This window comes from Dermochelys coriacea, chromosome 1, assembly GCF_009764565.3.
Source record: "Dermochelys coriacea isolate rDerCor1 chromosome 1, rDerCor1.pri.v4, whole genome shotgun sequence".
Lineage (NCBI taxonomy): Eukaryota > Metazoa > Chordata > Testudines > Dermochelyidae > Dermochelys > Dermochelys coriacea.
This window is the reverse complement of record NC_050068.2, coordinates 132,327,876-132,341,456: the sequence shown is the minus strand read 5'-3', so window position 1 is coordinate 132,341,456 and position 13,581 is coordinate 132,327,876. Positions and strand designations below refer to the sequence as shown.

The 13,581-nt window shown below is 37.6% G+C and overlaps 1 protein-coding gene across 4 annotated transcripts in view; it reads right to left on the bottom strand.

Annotated features, from left to right (window-relative positions):
* Positions 1-2,976: 2,976 nt before the first annotated feature.
* The window catches only part of WWC3 (WWC family member 3), a 175,434-nt gene continuing 164,829 nt past the window's right edge, over positions 2,977-13,581 (bottom strand). For 3 of the 4 annotated variants that reach the window (XM_038370890.2, XM_038370871.2, XM_043501324.1), the window contains exons 20-23: positions 12,877-12,969; positions 8,091-8,321; positions 7,184-7,311; positions 2,977-5,438 (exon numbers count right to left, since the gene is read on the bottom strand). In XM_038370890.2, the coding sequence (XP_038226818.2) occupies positions 5,372-5,438; positions 7,184-7,311; positions 8,091-8,321; positions 12,877-12,969 (519 nt within the window). In that variant the 3' untranslated portion in view covers positions 2,977-5,371. The remainder of the gene's footprint in view (positions 5,439-7,183; positions 7,312-8,090; positions 8,322-12,876; positions 12,970-13,581) is intronic. The other variant, XM_038370900.2, reaches the window with a different exon arrangement.

Sequence of the window (13,581 nt, the reverse complement as noted above, 5' to 3'; positions counted from 1 at the left end):
TAGTTCCCAATGAAATTTTACAAAATATACTATATATACACATAATTGTGTAGAAGCACATTACCAATTTTTTTGTTTTATTATAGCATTACACTCACATTATTCATCCTCCCTTATTTGAATATAGCCTTAATGATCTTCAATGAAGACTTTCTCAATACCAAACAGGAGAGTAAACACAGCAACATTTAAGGTATTGTCTTAAGTATTGCACTTTTATTACAATATTCTCTTTGCATCCTCCACAAGTCTCTCACTCACTTGAAATATGCATTTTGAACTGGTCCTCAAGTCCACTAGTCGCCTCATGGTCAAAGCCTTCCTCAAAATCCACTTCTATTGTGATACCTATGAAAAATTAGCTACCTAACAATAGGTAGGCTAAAATAGTATGTTTGCTCTCAGGGAATCATTAGCAGGCTACAGAGGGGGCACACAGGGAGATTCACCCATACCTTTTTGGGTTGACAAAACAGTTCTGCAGCAGTTCTCTTTGCATTCATATAGAACATTTTGGGCAGGCCAAACAAATAGCCAGCAGGTCCATAACAATGTATACCCAACTGGGCCAAATCCTTAGGTAGGGACTGCATAGCAGGAGTTACTGTAAATAGCAAACTGGATTAGAGACTTCAGAATGGCTACACAGCTGCTCCAAATCTGGGCTCCAGGTTGAAAGAAGTGCCTGTCTCTCTGGTTTCTCATGCAGATCCTCTGACGTAAGCCCACTTACATGGACTTTGCATAAGAGTAGAGCTTGGCACTTAGTCTGCTGTGTGATGAAGTGAGCTGTATCTCACGAAAGCTTATGCTCTAATAAATTCGTTAGTCTCTAAGGTGCCACAAGTACTCCTTTTCTTTTTGCGAATACAGACTAACACGGCTGCTACTATGAAACCAGTCTGCTATGTGTGGGTTTTCTCAAACATTTTCATTGTATGGACCACATCTTAAGAGAGAGACTGGTTTATGATCCACCTCCCTGCACATGATCAGGCAGATCATCTCTCCCCCATCCTCATTTGTAATCATGAAAGAGTCCTGTGCCAATTAGAATCATAGAATCATAGAATATCAGGGTTGGAAGGGACCCCAGAAGGTCATCTAGTCCAACCCCCTGCTCAAAGCAGGACCAAGTCCCAGTTAAATCATCCTAGCCAGGGCTTTGTCAAGCCTGACTTTAAAAACCTCTAAGGAAGGAGATTCTACCACCTCCCTAGGTAACGCATTCCAGTGTTTCACCACCCTCTTAGTGAAAAAGTTTTTCCTAATATCCAATCTAAACCTCCCCCATTGCAACTTGAGACCATTACTCCTCGTTCTGTCATCTGCTACCATTGAGAACAGTCTAGAGCCATCCTCTTTGAAACCCCCTTTCAGGTAGTTGAAAGCAGCTATCAAATCCCCCCTCATTCTTCTCTTCTGCAGATTAAACAATCCCAGCTCCCTCAGCCTCTCCTCGTAAGTCATGTTACAATTACAACAATTGTGTCCATGGAAAAGTAGTAGTAGGAAAGTTTTTAGGGTAGGATGTTCAAAAGAGCTCAGTGCTATCCTGACTCTGATCTACCTGAAGGATTTAAGGGGCAAAATAACTAATTCACCATAAAAAATAAAATTCTACCAGCTAGATGCTTCTGTAGGTTACAAACACACATGCAGCTAAAATATCCTGTAAAAGCTTTAAACAATCTGCTCAATTTATAGTCTCATATTGAATGGTGAAAAAGCAGTAGTACTGTATACATAATGGTTTTTCCTTTTGGGGGTGGGGTGGGGGATAGTTTTGTTTTCCCTAGTACAAAAGTTCTTGAGTATTTTAAACCTTCTCCCTGTAAATGGAATCTTTTAAAATCTCTCCAGTCTTCTAATTGTGGGGTTCCTCTACACTTAAAAAGTATACTGGATTCGTAATGAACATAGTCTTCTTCCCTGGGATAAAATTTGGAATTTTGTTATCCTCAACAGGACCTATAGTTAACAACATACATAATCATCTAAGCCTTAGAAGAACCTTGTCATCGTTATTTAACACTTACCTTGAACTATCATCTTGCAATATATTTACCACTGTTTGGGTAAAAGAGATACATAAAACTTTGTTCTCATACCATGTTGCAATTCCAACATATCCCCTTTAATTTTGTTGTTGATCTTGATGGCAGCAATGAGTAAAGGCTAAAACTTCCTCACCCAGTAGAGAGGTTAAAAATAGTCTAGCTCTATTATACCCATAATGCCTTGTAAACAGTGAACTGAGAACAGCATACGTTCGGTGCTATAAATCTTCTCTGTGCTTATGCTGCCCATGGTTACACAGATACAATCAGGTCCCCACGCTTCTGCAGCATAGTGATCCACTGTCTTCCACATGTATTGTATATTCATTTTAAAATTGAATGCATATTCTTCTGAAGAAAATGTCCTAGTATGGCTTAGTAATAGGTCTGTCAAGCTAGGAATGGAACTCAAAAATTAACTTATACTGTAAATCTTGCTTTGTTTGAAGGGATTTCCATCTTGGAACTATGATGCTCAATAAGTTGTTAAAGAAGTAAAAGTAGTAGTAGTATGATGAAACTGTCTGCAGAGTACAAATTAAACCTTAGTAAGGAAATTTTGAACAGCCTTTTCTCTTCAGAGAAATTGCTCATCATAATACAAAAGTAGCAAATAAGCCCAGAAAAGATCTTAACCGTGAGCCTCTGATGCAGATGAGAAATTGTTTTCAAGGGGAGGTATTAGTGCTAAGGCTTCAGGACATTATTCCCATACATGGCACTCTGGATCCATTTCAAGCCTTCAGGGTAACCTTTCTGGACTGATTAGTTTACTATTAGATGAAAGTTTATTATAGTGATGTCATCTAAATAATGCTATACAGCCCACAAAATTGCTTTGTAAAGGTAATATTATAATGACCTATATGTAATTATTTCAAAAACATCTTGTATTGTGGCACATAACAAAGCTCTATTTGTATTTATAGTAAATTATTTTATTCTGTAAAAGAAATACTTTCCAAATAATACAAATGACACAATTGTACAAAACTGTGACAAAAACAAGAGAGATGAATACTGAATATTATAACTGATTACCACATCAAAAGAGTACTTGTTACAGCAGTCAATCTTGGACACTCAAAACATTCTGGTGATACTGTACCATTAAAAAAAAAACACAACAGGAACATTCGCCATTAGATACCGCACTGTTATTTCCTAGTCTAGGTATAGGACAAGTCTGTGACATCTCAGATATCACGGTGCGTACCTGTTGGTAAATATTGCCTTTTTAATGGCAATCACTGTAAAGGAGACAGATCTATTCCCTCTCACGCACTGGGACATTCAGGTAATGAGCACTGAAAGAGTTGGTGTTCTCAGACTTTCATCTCAACACAGACAATTCTTTCAATTGGTTTTTAGTTATTTATTTTAATAAGTATTTATTTTTGTTGGCTTATATTCTGTTCATTTTTTGAATCTCTCTTATTCAGGCTTGAGACCCTTATCTACAGCTATCAATACCACTGTGAAGAAAAGAGGCTTGAAGGCAGTTAGTATGATAAAGCCAAATATTCTTTTTTCATGCCAAACTGGATGAATAGGAAGCTTACAAACACTACGTCAGGTAAAAAGGAAAACAATTTAAAAACACAGTGTTTTTAAAAACAGTCTGTGTTACTAATAATGTTCAATTACTAATCTGTTTGGGTTTTTAATATAACATACTTTTGCTATTTATATTCTGCTTACTTTCTTCCACAGCTTGGACAATGAAAATAGACCCAGTCAGTTTAACTTTTAGGTTCTCATGCTCTTACATAATGCTACAGTACATGAAACTTAACACTGCAGGGAATGTTTACTTGTTTATAAAAATATAAATGAAAATCTACTGGTCAGAGATTTTGCAATTTTGTTAGCTTTTTACAAAACCTAAATTTGGGGCCAAATCTGTCCTGACGATGTCCCTTTAACCAAGAGAGACCCTGATTTTCACACTGGATGTTCCAACATTAGGTTAAATAAGTCTTGTGTGGGGTGCCCTTCGCTTTAGGTAATGCACATTAGAAAATATTAGAAACTGCCTATAGTAGCTCAGTAAGAAGCATTTTTACATACTTGCAAGATGCAAGGACACAAAACTGGCATTATCGGGAATTTAGGGTGACAGTCCCATGTTAAAGCAAATGGTAACAAATAAAATCATTCCTGGCCAAGTTGTAGCTGGCCCAGCTGCCAACCAAGTGAGCTATTTCTTCCAGAGGTATAAGCCCTGTTTCTGAAAAGCATCAGGAAAGCACTTACACATGTGCCTAACTCAAAGCACATGCTTAAAAAGCTATGCATGTGTTTAACCCACCCCCCCTTCTGAATAGAGATGCTTTCCAGAATATAGGAGTTAAGTACTTTCCTGAATGGGGCCACAACCTTTAAAACTACTCAGATGCTATATTCTTTTACTGGTTTTATTAATATGGGAAGCCCTCCTCCCCCCTTATTTCCATCTTTATTAAATCATAGCAAAACAAAGACCTGCCACCCTTTTCCTTCCCCCCGTTTAAATTGAGAATCTAATTAAAAATATAGATACATTAAACACAACTGAAATGAGAACAATCTATTAGTGCACAGTAAGAACATGCAAATTAGTTCTGCAATGTTGAATGGCATTTTTAATTAGTATTAAAAACATTGCAGGTGATAATATTTTGCTATAACACAGACAGTGCTAAAGAATACAATTTACATTATAGGATACAGATGGTAAAGCTGATAAAAGTGACAAATTTAGAACATAGTATTTTCATTTCAGGTATCAGAAACAAAACCAGCTCAATGGTTCCATTCTACTGTATGACAAATACTGAAGAACAAAATTTCAGTCTTAAAATACATTTTAAAGTAGGTATTTTCCTTCAAGGAAAAATGTGCTATAAATAAATTACAATACAGTGAATTTGCCTGAACTCACTTTGTTTCTGTCTTCCAGCCTTTAAATCAAATAAAACAGCATAAAAACTGTACACACTCTTAACAGGATAGCTGATCTTTTATAAAATAAGTTGTCTTCAGAGATGTCAATTTCACAACAAGGAAAAACCAAGCCTTGTTGCAGTCACTATTATAAAATATATATATATGTGTATGTGTGTGTGTGTGTGTATATATATATATATATATATATATATATATTTATTTATATATTTTTTCACTTTTACTTTTTTTACGTTTTTATTTTTTACAAAAGGTGTATATTAATAGTATTTTGCACAAACTTTTTAAAAGAAATTTAGCTAGTCTAATAATTTCATTAAAATAAAAACAGACAGATAAATACTTCATGTTTATAATGCAACCTGTTACACATCATCAGCTGGCAGAGGAGGTATGTTAATCCTTGGTCTTGTAAAAAATGCTATCTTCTCTCTGTCATTGAAAAAATAGAGATAAAATGTAGTCAAACAAATGCATATATATAGACTTCAAGAGACTGAATTTGTTTCAATCTTTATTTAGCTCATTAAATTCTTCAGGTCAAATATTTATTGAGGTGTTTATAAACATAGCAAACCAGACTCATTGTATAGGTATAATAAATTAATAATACTAAATACCACCTAGCCCTTTATATAGCACTTTTCATCAGTAGCTCTCAGTGCTTTGCAAAGGATATCAGCATCATAGACTCAGTCTTTTGGAAGAAACAAAAAACTAGTATCCAGCTATACTAGTTAAACACGATTGAACTAAATGGGGAATACAGACAAATTCCTCGACAATATAAAACACAGACACTATTACTTTTTGGATGAAAGCTGCTCCATAGTACACAGAACCACACAAGGCTCTACACATCAGCTAAGCCTTGCATAGTTCCTCTTCACTGGACAAAACTGCACTGTTTCAGATTTTACTGACAACACATACAGAAAGTAACAGACTATTTCTGGATACATTCATATCTAAAATAAGGAAATTCTTATTCTTTTCACTTTTTTATTCAGCAAACACCACAGACAGCAGATTAAATGTGATTAGAAACCATCCATGGTTTCATCTCTGCATACCGGCCCGTATATTTGATTTATTTCCTCCCTGCCTTGTGTTCCCCAATATGCAGGATTTAAGTTGGCTTCATTATTGCAGGAATTAGAGAGCTATCAAAAAACAACCCTGAAATTTCTGCTCTCCTGAGGTCCTGCCTGTCAGCCTAGGAGAAAGGGATTTTTGATAGCATCTCCTAAATGAAAAACTAAATTAAAGACCTGATTCATTTATTTTTCATTTAAGCCTTCCTGTTACCATTATAGCACAATTTTTCAATAATTACAATCAATAAAAAGTGATTCTAACCATCAAAGTGTTCTGTGAGCGTCTGCCTAATATGAAACACTAGCTGTGTTTTCCTACACAGTCATTGCATTGCAAGCATTTACTCTTAAACACTTTATGTCATGGAGTATACATATGAATATACAAAAACTGTTATTTTAATACTAACAGTCAGAAAAATCATCACCTGAAATGCATGTCAATATTTACCAAAGTCACTGGTAAGAAAGTTTAAAACTGTATATTTGACATCAGAACTATAAGCAGCAGCAATTGTAGAGGAGGAAGGGATGAGGAAGGATACAAAGCACAGAGATTTTTGGAAAGAGCAGTTGGGAAACAGGACTTCGGTTTGAATAGTAAGAACAAACAGTTCTGGGTACAATGCTATTTACTAGAGTACATATAGAACATTAACTAATTGACTGTGCATATAGGGATGCAACTGGTTCCTTGGAAAACTTAAACTATGTTAGCTTGGAGCCCAAAGAATATGGTGGTGTTAGTAGCTGCCCTAATTAGAATTATAGCCTAAAAATATGCGTACATAAATTTGGACATTCTCTTTCTGTACTACAGCATTTTTTTATTTGTACATTGGGTGATGGCGCTTCTTCACTTCCATTTTTAGTCTTCGTACCATGAATTGCTCAAAAGAAAAGCACTCTAATGAAGACAGGCCCACATCAATATATAAGTAAAGGTTAGATACATAGGACACTGCACAGTGAAGCTAGGTGGTTTGGAGCTACTATAGAAATACATTAGTACATTACAACCAACAGAGACCGGTAAAGATTAAACATGCAGCTATTTTCAATACAGATGTTATTGTTTACCTAAAAGTCTGCACCTGAATAGGCTCTTTCTGGTTTTGTCCACGCAGTAGGTATACTTCTTTGGATGCTTTCTTTAGCATTTTTTCAGCTACTTGTTCTTGGTGATGTTCAAATTTGGTCTGTCTTGTCTGAAAAAGTATTAAAACCAAACTAAAAATGAATAGCTGGAAACATATGGAAATGAAGACATCTGTTTAAATAATTTGCTTTCCCACTTCATCTCAATGAAACCAGCCAACACAAGGTCTGAAATAGCTAGACTCCCCAGAGCCACAGGACTGTTTCAGTCCTTATTGCTCCTGAGAAAGATGTGTTAAATTCCACGTAGTTTACTGTATTTCAAATGAGAAGTAAACTAGAGATTACGTCTGCTCTATGTGGGCACTGAAAATGCAATGGCAATTTTTTGTAGTTTGCCCCAGCATGCTTTGGTACACTTTCCTTTCCCATCAATGGGAATTACGGTATGCATGCACAGTAAGAAGAAATTATGCAGAACACTCATTTATGATAAAATATCAAATCAGTGGATATTCATCCAGAGGCCACGTGGGGAAAAATGCATTGTGATTCCCCTACTAAATATCTATAACTTACAGAAATATCAGAAAATGTTTTTAAAAATACCAGAAAAAATCAAACTTTTGATGGAGAGTTTTAATGTCTCAGACACATTAAACAGTTCCATCCTCTAGTAGTTTTCACCAATGTGGTATTCAATCCAATGAAATGATGTTTTCATGAGGGTAACAACAAGGGCATCCGGGGTGAAACTGTTTATTTGAAATCATGTAACATTATAAAGGTCCATTCATTTAACTTCAGCACTTCCAAGGTACACTTACAATCAAGCAGGCTTTAATCAAGGGTTCTGAGTATGCCCAACATTCAGCCCAAGAAACCATACCTGTCTCTCTGCTTCCTTCAACAAATTTCGGAATCGTTCGTCCCGAAGGACCCAGTGGGGAAGATCAGTTTGCCCTCTGAGTTGGGCATCTTCCAGACGTTGCTTCAACTCTCTCAAAACACATATCTCCTCATTCAGTTGTCTCTGTCTAGTTCGGGATGCCTGGAGATCCAGCTCCAGGTCTAGGGATGTCCTTGCCATAAGCTCAGCCAAAGAAGATCTACAGGACTGCTGGATTATTATAATTCAAATAAAACACACAACAGAGATGTTATTCAGAACATGTTCTATTGATATATTCTTAGCTGATTAAGGCAGACATTTCATGTATGTCTTTAGCTCTTCTGGCACAGGAAGTTTTGGAAATAACGTACCAATTTCACTCTGACAAGACTAAACATAGTTTGTATATCAGGTATAGTATTTCAATTCGTGTTTGATGATAGATCCAAATTTTGGTCTCAAAAAACTAACCACCTTTTCCTAGTAAGATGTCTTAGTCCATAAATATGTATAGGGTTGTGAACCAAGCGTTCTTGTTTACATACCTTCTCCTGCCATCATGAAATTCTTACTGTTAAATGATGACTACAGGAATAGCTTTCAGCAAAGGGTGATGTACAAACTACACCACTCAGGAGTAAACCCAAAATGCATTGTGACTCAGGAGACATATCCCAAGTAAAAATTCCTTCCAAGCTTCCTCCTTGCTCTGATGGTGGTAGCAATTTGCTACTCATCTCTTCCAGCAGTAAGTTACACCTTCCTCACTGGCTCAGCTGCACTGGCCAGAAAGTATGAGGGATGAAAACAAGGCTCCGTGCACTCCCTGCCCCCCTACTCTGGTAAGAGACTAAAGGGGCACTTAACCTTGCTTACTTCTGAATACCTAGGACCAAGGTCTAGGTGGACCACATAGGATTGTGAACGGGATTTCTAATTGGTCTCACTGCACTTTGTGGGTATGCAGCCAAGCACAGTCTTACCGATAGAGTTTTAACACACTGGATAATTAAACCAATCCATAATCAGAATTGATTTAAATTGGTCATTAGGTGACAAGCAAGTTTTTGCAGTTTTTCATAGATACTAAGGTCAGAAGGGACCATTCTGATCACCTAGTCCGACCTCCTGCACAACGCAGGACACAGAATCTCACCCACCAACTCCTACGAAAAACCTCACCTACGTCTGAGCTACTGAAGTCCTCAAATCGTGGTTTAAAGACTTCAAGGAGCAGAGAATCCTCCAGCAAGTGACCCGTGCCCCATGCTACAGAGGAAGGCGAAAAACCTCCAGGGCCTCTTCCAATCTGCCCTGGAGGAAAATTCCTTCCCAACCCCAAATATGGCGATCAGCTAAACCCTGAGCATATGGGCAAGATTCACCAGCCAGATACTACAGAATATTCTTTCCTGGGTAACTCAGATCCCATCCATCTAATATCCCATCTCAGGGGATTAGGCCTATTTACCATGAATATTTAAAGATCAATTAATTACCAAAATCACATTATCCCATCATACCATCTCCTCCATAAACTTATTGAGTAGAATCTTAAAGCCAGATAGATCTTTTGCCCCCACTGCTTCCCTTGGAAGGCTATTCCAAAACTTCACTCCTCTGATGGTTAGAAACCTTCGTCTAATTTCAAGTCTAAAAACTTCCTGGTGGCCAGTTTATACCCATTTGTTCTTGTGTCCACATTGGTGCTGAGCTGAAATAATTCCTCTCCCTCTCCTGTATTTATCCCTCTGATATATTTATAGAGAGCAATCATATCTCCCCTCAACCTTCTTTTAGTTAGGCTAAACAAGCCAAGCTCCTTAAGTCTCCTTTATAAGACAAGTTTTCCATTCCTCGGATCATCCTTCTCTGTACCTGCTCCAGTTTGAATTCATCCTTTTTAAACATGGGAGACCAGAACTGCACACAGTACTCCAGGTGAGGTCTCACCAGTGCCTTGTATAATGGTACTAAAACCTCCTTATCCCTACTGGAAATACCTCTCCTGATACATCCCAAAACCGCATTAGCTTTTTTCACAGCCATATCACATTGGCAGCTCATAGTCATCCTATGATCAACCAATACTCCAAGGTCCTTCTCCTCTTCCGTTACTTCTAATTGATGCGTCCCCAGCTTATAACTAAAATTCTTGTTATTAATCCCTAAATGCATAACCTTACACGTCTCACTATTAAATTTCATCCTATTACTATTACTCCAGTTTACAAGGTCATCCAGATCTTCCTGTATAATATCCCGATCCTTCTCTGAATTGGCAATACCTCCCAGCTTTGTATCATCTGCAAACTTTAGTAGCACACTCCCACTTTTTGTGCCAAGGTCAGTAATAAAAAGATTAAATAAGATTGGTCCCAAAACTGATCCCTGAGGAACTCCACTGGTAACCTCCCTCCAGCCTGACAGTTCACCTTTCAGTAGGACCCGTTGCAGTCTCCCCTTTAACCAATTCCTTATCCACCTTTTGATGTTCATATTTTTTTTGTCCCATCTTTTCCAATTTAACTAATAATTCCCCATGTGGCACGGTATCAAACGCCTTACTGAAATCCAGGTAAATTAGATCCACTGCGTTTCCTTTATCTAAAAAATCTGTTACTTTCTCAAACAAGGAGATCAGGTTGGTTTGGCATGATCTACCTTTTGTAAAACCATGTTGTATTTTGTCCCATTTACCATTGACTTCAATGTCCTTAACTAATTTCTCCTTCAAAATTTTTTCCAGGACCTTGCATACTACAGATGTCAAACTAACTGGCCTGTAGTTACCCGGATCACTTTTTTTTTCCCTTTCTTAAAAACAGGAACTATATTAGCAATTCTCCAATCATTCGGTACAACTCCTGAGTTTACAGATTCATTAAAAATTCTTGCTAATGGGCTTGCAATTTCAGGTGCCAATTCCTTTAATATTCTTGGATGAAGATTATCTGGGCCCCCCAATTTAGTCCCATTAAGCTGTTTGAGTTTCGCTTCTACCTCAGATATGGTAATATCTACCTCCATATCCTCATTAGCATTTGTCATGCTACCATTATCGCCAAGATCCTCTTTAGCCTTATTAAAGACTAAGGCAAAGTATTAGTTTAGATATTGGGCCATGCCTAGATTATCTTTAACCTCCACTCCATCCTCAGTGTTTAGCGGCCCCACTTCTTCTTTCTTAGTTTTCTTATTTATATTGCTATAGAACCTTTTACTATTGGTTTTAATTCCCTTTGCAAGGTCCAACTCTACTCGACTTTTAGCCTGTCTCACTTTATCCCTACATGTTCTGACCTCAATAAGGTAGCTTTCCTTGCTGATCCCTCCCATCTTCCACTCCCTGTATGCTTTCTGCTTCTTCTTAATCACCTCTCAAAGATGCTTGCTCATTCAGCTTGGTCTACAATTCCTGCCTATGAATTTTTTCCCCTTTCTTGGGATACAGGCTTCCGATAGCTTCTGCAGCTTTGATTTAAAGTAATCCCAGGCCTCCTCTACCTTTAGATCCATAAATTCTTCAGTCCAATCCACTTCCCTAACTAATTTCCTTAATTTTTGAAAGTCAGCCGTTTTGAAATCAAAAACTCTAGTTGCAGATTTATTTTTGTTAATCCTTCCGTTCAGTTTGAACTGAATTAGCTCATGATCACTTGAGCCACGATTATCCCCTACAACCATTTCTTCTATGAGGTCCTCGCTACTCACCAAAATTAAATCTAAAATGGCATCCCTTCTAGTCGGTTCAGCAACTACTTGATGAAGGAATCCATCAGCTATCGCATCTAGGAAAATCTGAGCCCTATTATTATTACTAGCACTGGTCCTCCAGTCTATATCTGGGAAGTTAAAGTCTCCCATGATCACGCAGTTTCCATTAGTATTTACTTTATTAAAAACATTAAAAAGGGCTCTATCCATATCCAAATTAGATGCCGGAGGTCTATAGCACACCCCAAGTACTATCGTAGGAGCTTTACTAGTTATCTTCCCCAATGTAATTTTTGCCCAGACGGACTCTGTCTTATCCATTGCATCGCTTCTTATTTCTTTACATTCTACCTCATCATTGATATACAATGCTACTCCACCACCTTTACCTTTGTTTCTGTCTTTCCTAAACAGCAAATACCCTTCAATACCTGTAGTCCAGTCATGACTACTATTCCACCATGTTTCTGTTATCCCTATAATATCTGGTTTCACTTCCTGCACCAGTAGCTCTAGTTCCTCCATTTTGTTACCTAGGCTCCTCGCATTGCTGTACAAACATCTTAATTTTTGCTGTTTGGCCTCGTTCACATTTTGTAACCTATTAGGCACAGTCATTCTACAGCCAGTATAACCTATTAGACTGGTATCCACACTGCCCTCGCTCCTTATATACATTCTCCTACCCACGGCTGTATACTTTCTTACTTCATCTTCTTCCCTCTCAATGCTAAAATCTGGCGTGGAGATTACCTGGACATCTCCCAACCATCTCCCCCAAATTCCTAGTTTAAAGGAATTTGGGGGAGATGGTTGGGAGATGTCCAGGTAATCTTCATGCCAGATTTTAGCATCGAGAGGGAAGAAAGTTGTTTATGACTGTATCTCAAATATCTGTTTTCTCCTAAAAAAAACCCCCAATTAATTTATTACATTACAGTATCAGATGCTTCATAAAAATTGTCTTAACATACACCTTTGAAATCCACATCAAAGTACTGCTGCTTCAGTTTGTAAAAAAGGTCTCAGCAGAGAAAAATCCACATGCTCATATACTGTAGTATACCTGCTTATAGCGCAAAGTACGCCTTTCCAATGTATTGCGGATGAAGGGTGATTTCCTTGGCAAGGTTGAACTGTCACTGTCACTACGATACAGCTGATTAGAAAAGATATTAAACATAAATGGACATTTATTCATGGTTGCTTTGGAATTACAAATGTTACAAGCTTTTTATTGGAAACAATGCTAGACAACAGAATACTTTTCTAGGACACTTGGGATTTACTTACATTAATGGACAAAAGTTTTCAGACTGCACCCTAAATTCATACTTGCCTTCACTTTAAAAAAATTCTGTTGTGCAGTTTCTGAACAATGTTTATTTGTTAAAAGACAGTGCACATGCTTCACTATGTTTCTTTTTAAATTGCCAACAGATTGTTGTGGTTAGCAAGAGTGATCTACCATCAAAAGTGGTTTATTATTGTGTATAACAAGCCAATCTTCTTAGCGTATTTGCAAGAACGTAGCATGTGACCAGGATTCATCACTGAATTTGGTCCGCTGGTTAGATCATTAGCTTTCCCAGCCAAAGGTGGGTACTGACAGGGAGCGCGACATGAACAGTGATCCATGCCAATGTAAGAGGCTGTTGGCCCCTTACTGAAAGTTAGTGGGGGGTTTTTTGCCCTCTCCCAGTATCAAAAGAAAGGGCCATTGAGAAATCAAGACCCTGAGACAGAAAATCCCCAGGGCCAATGCTCCAGG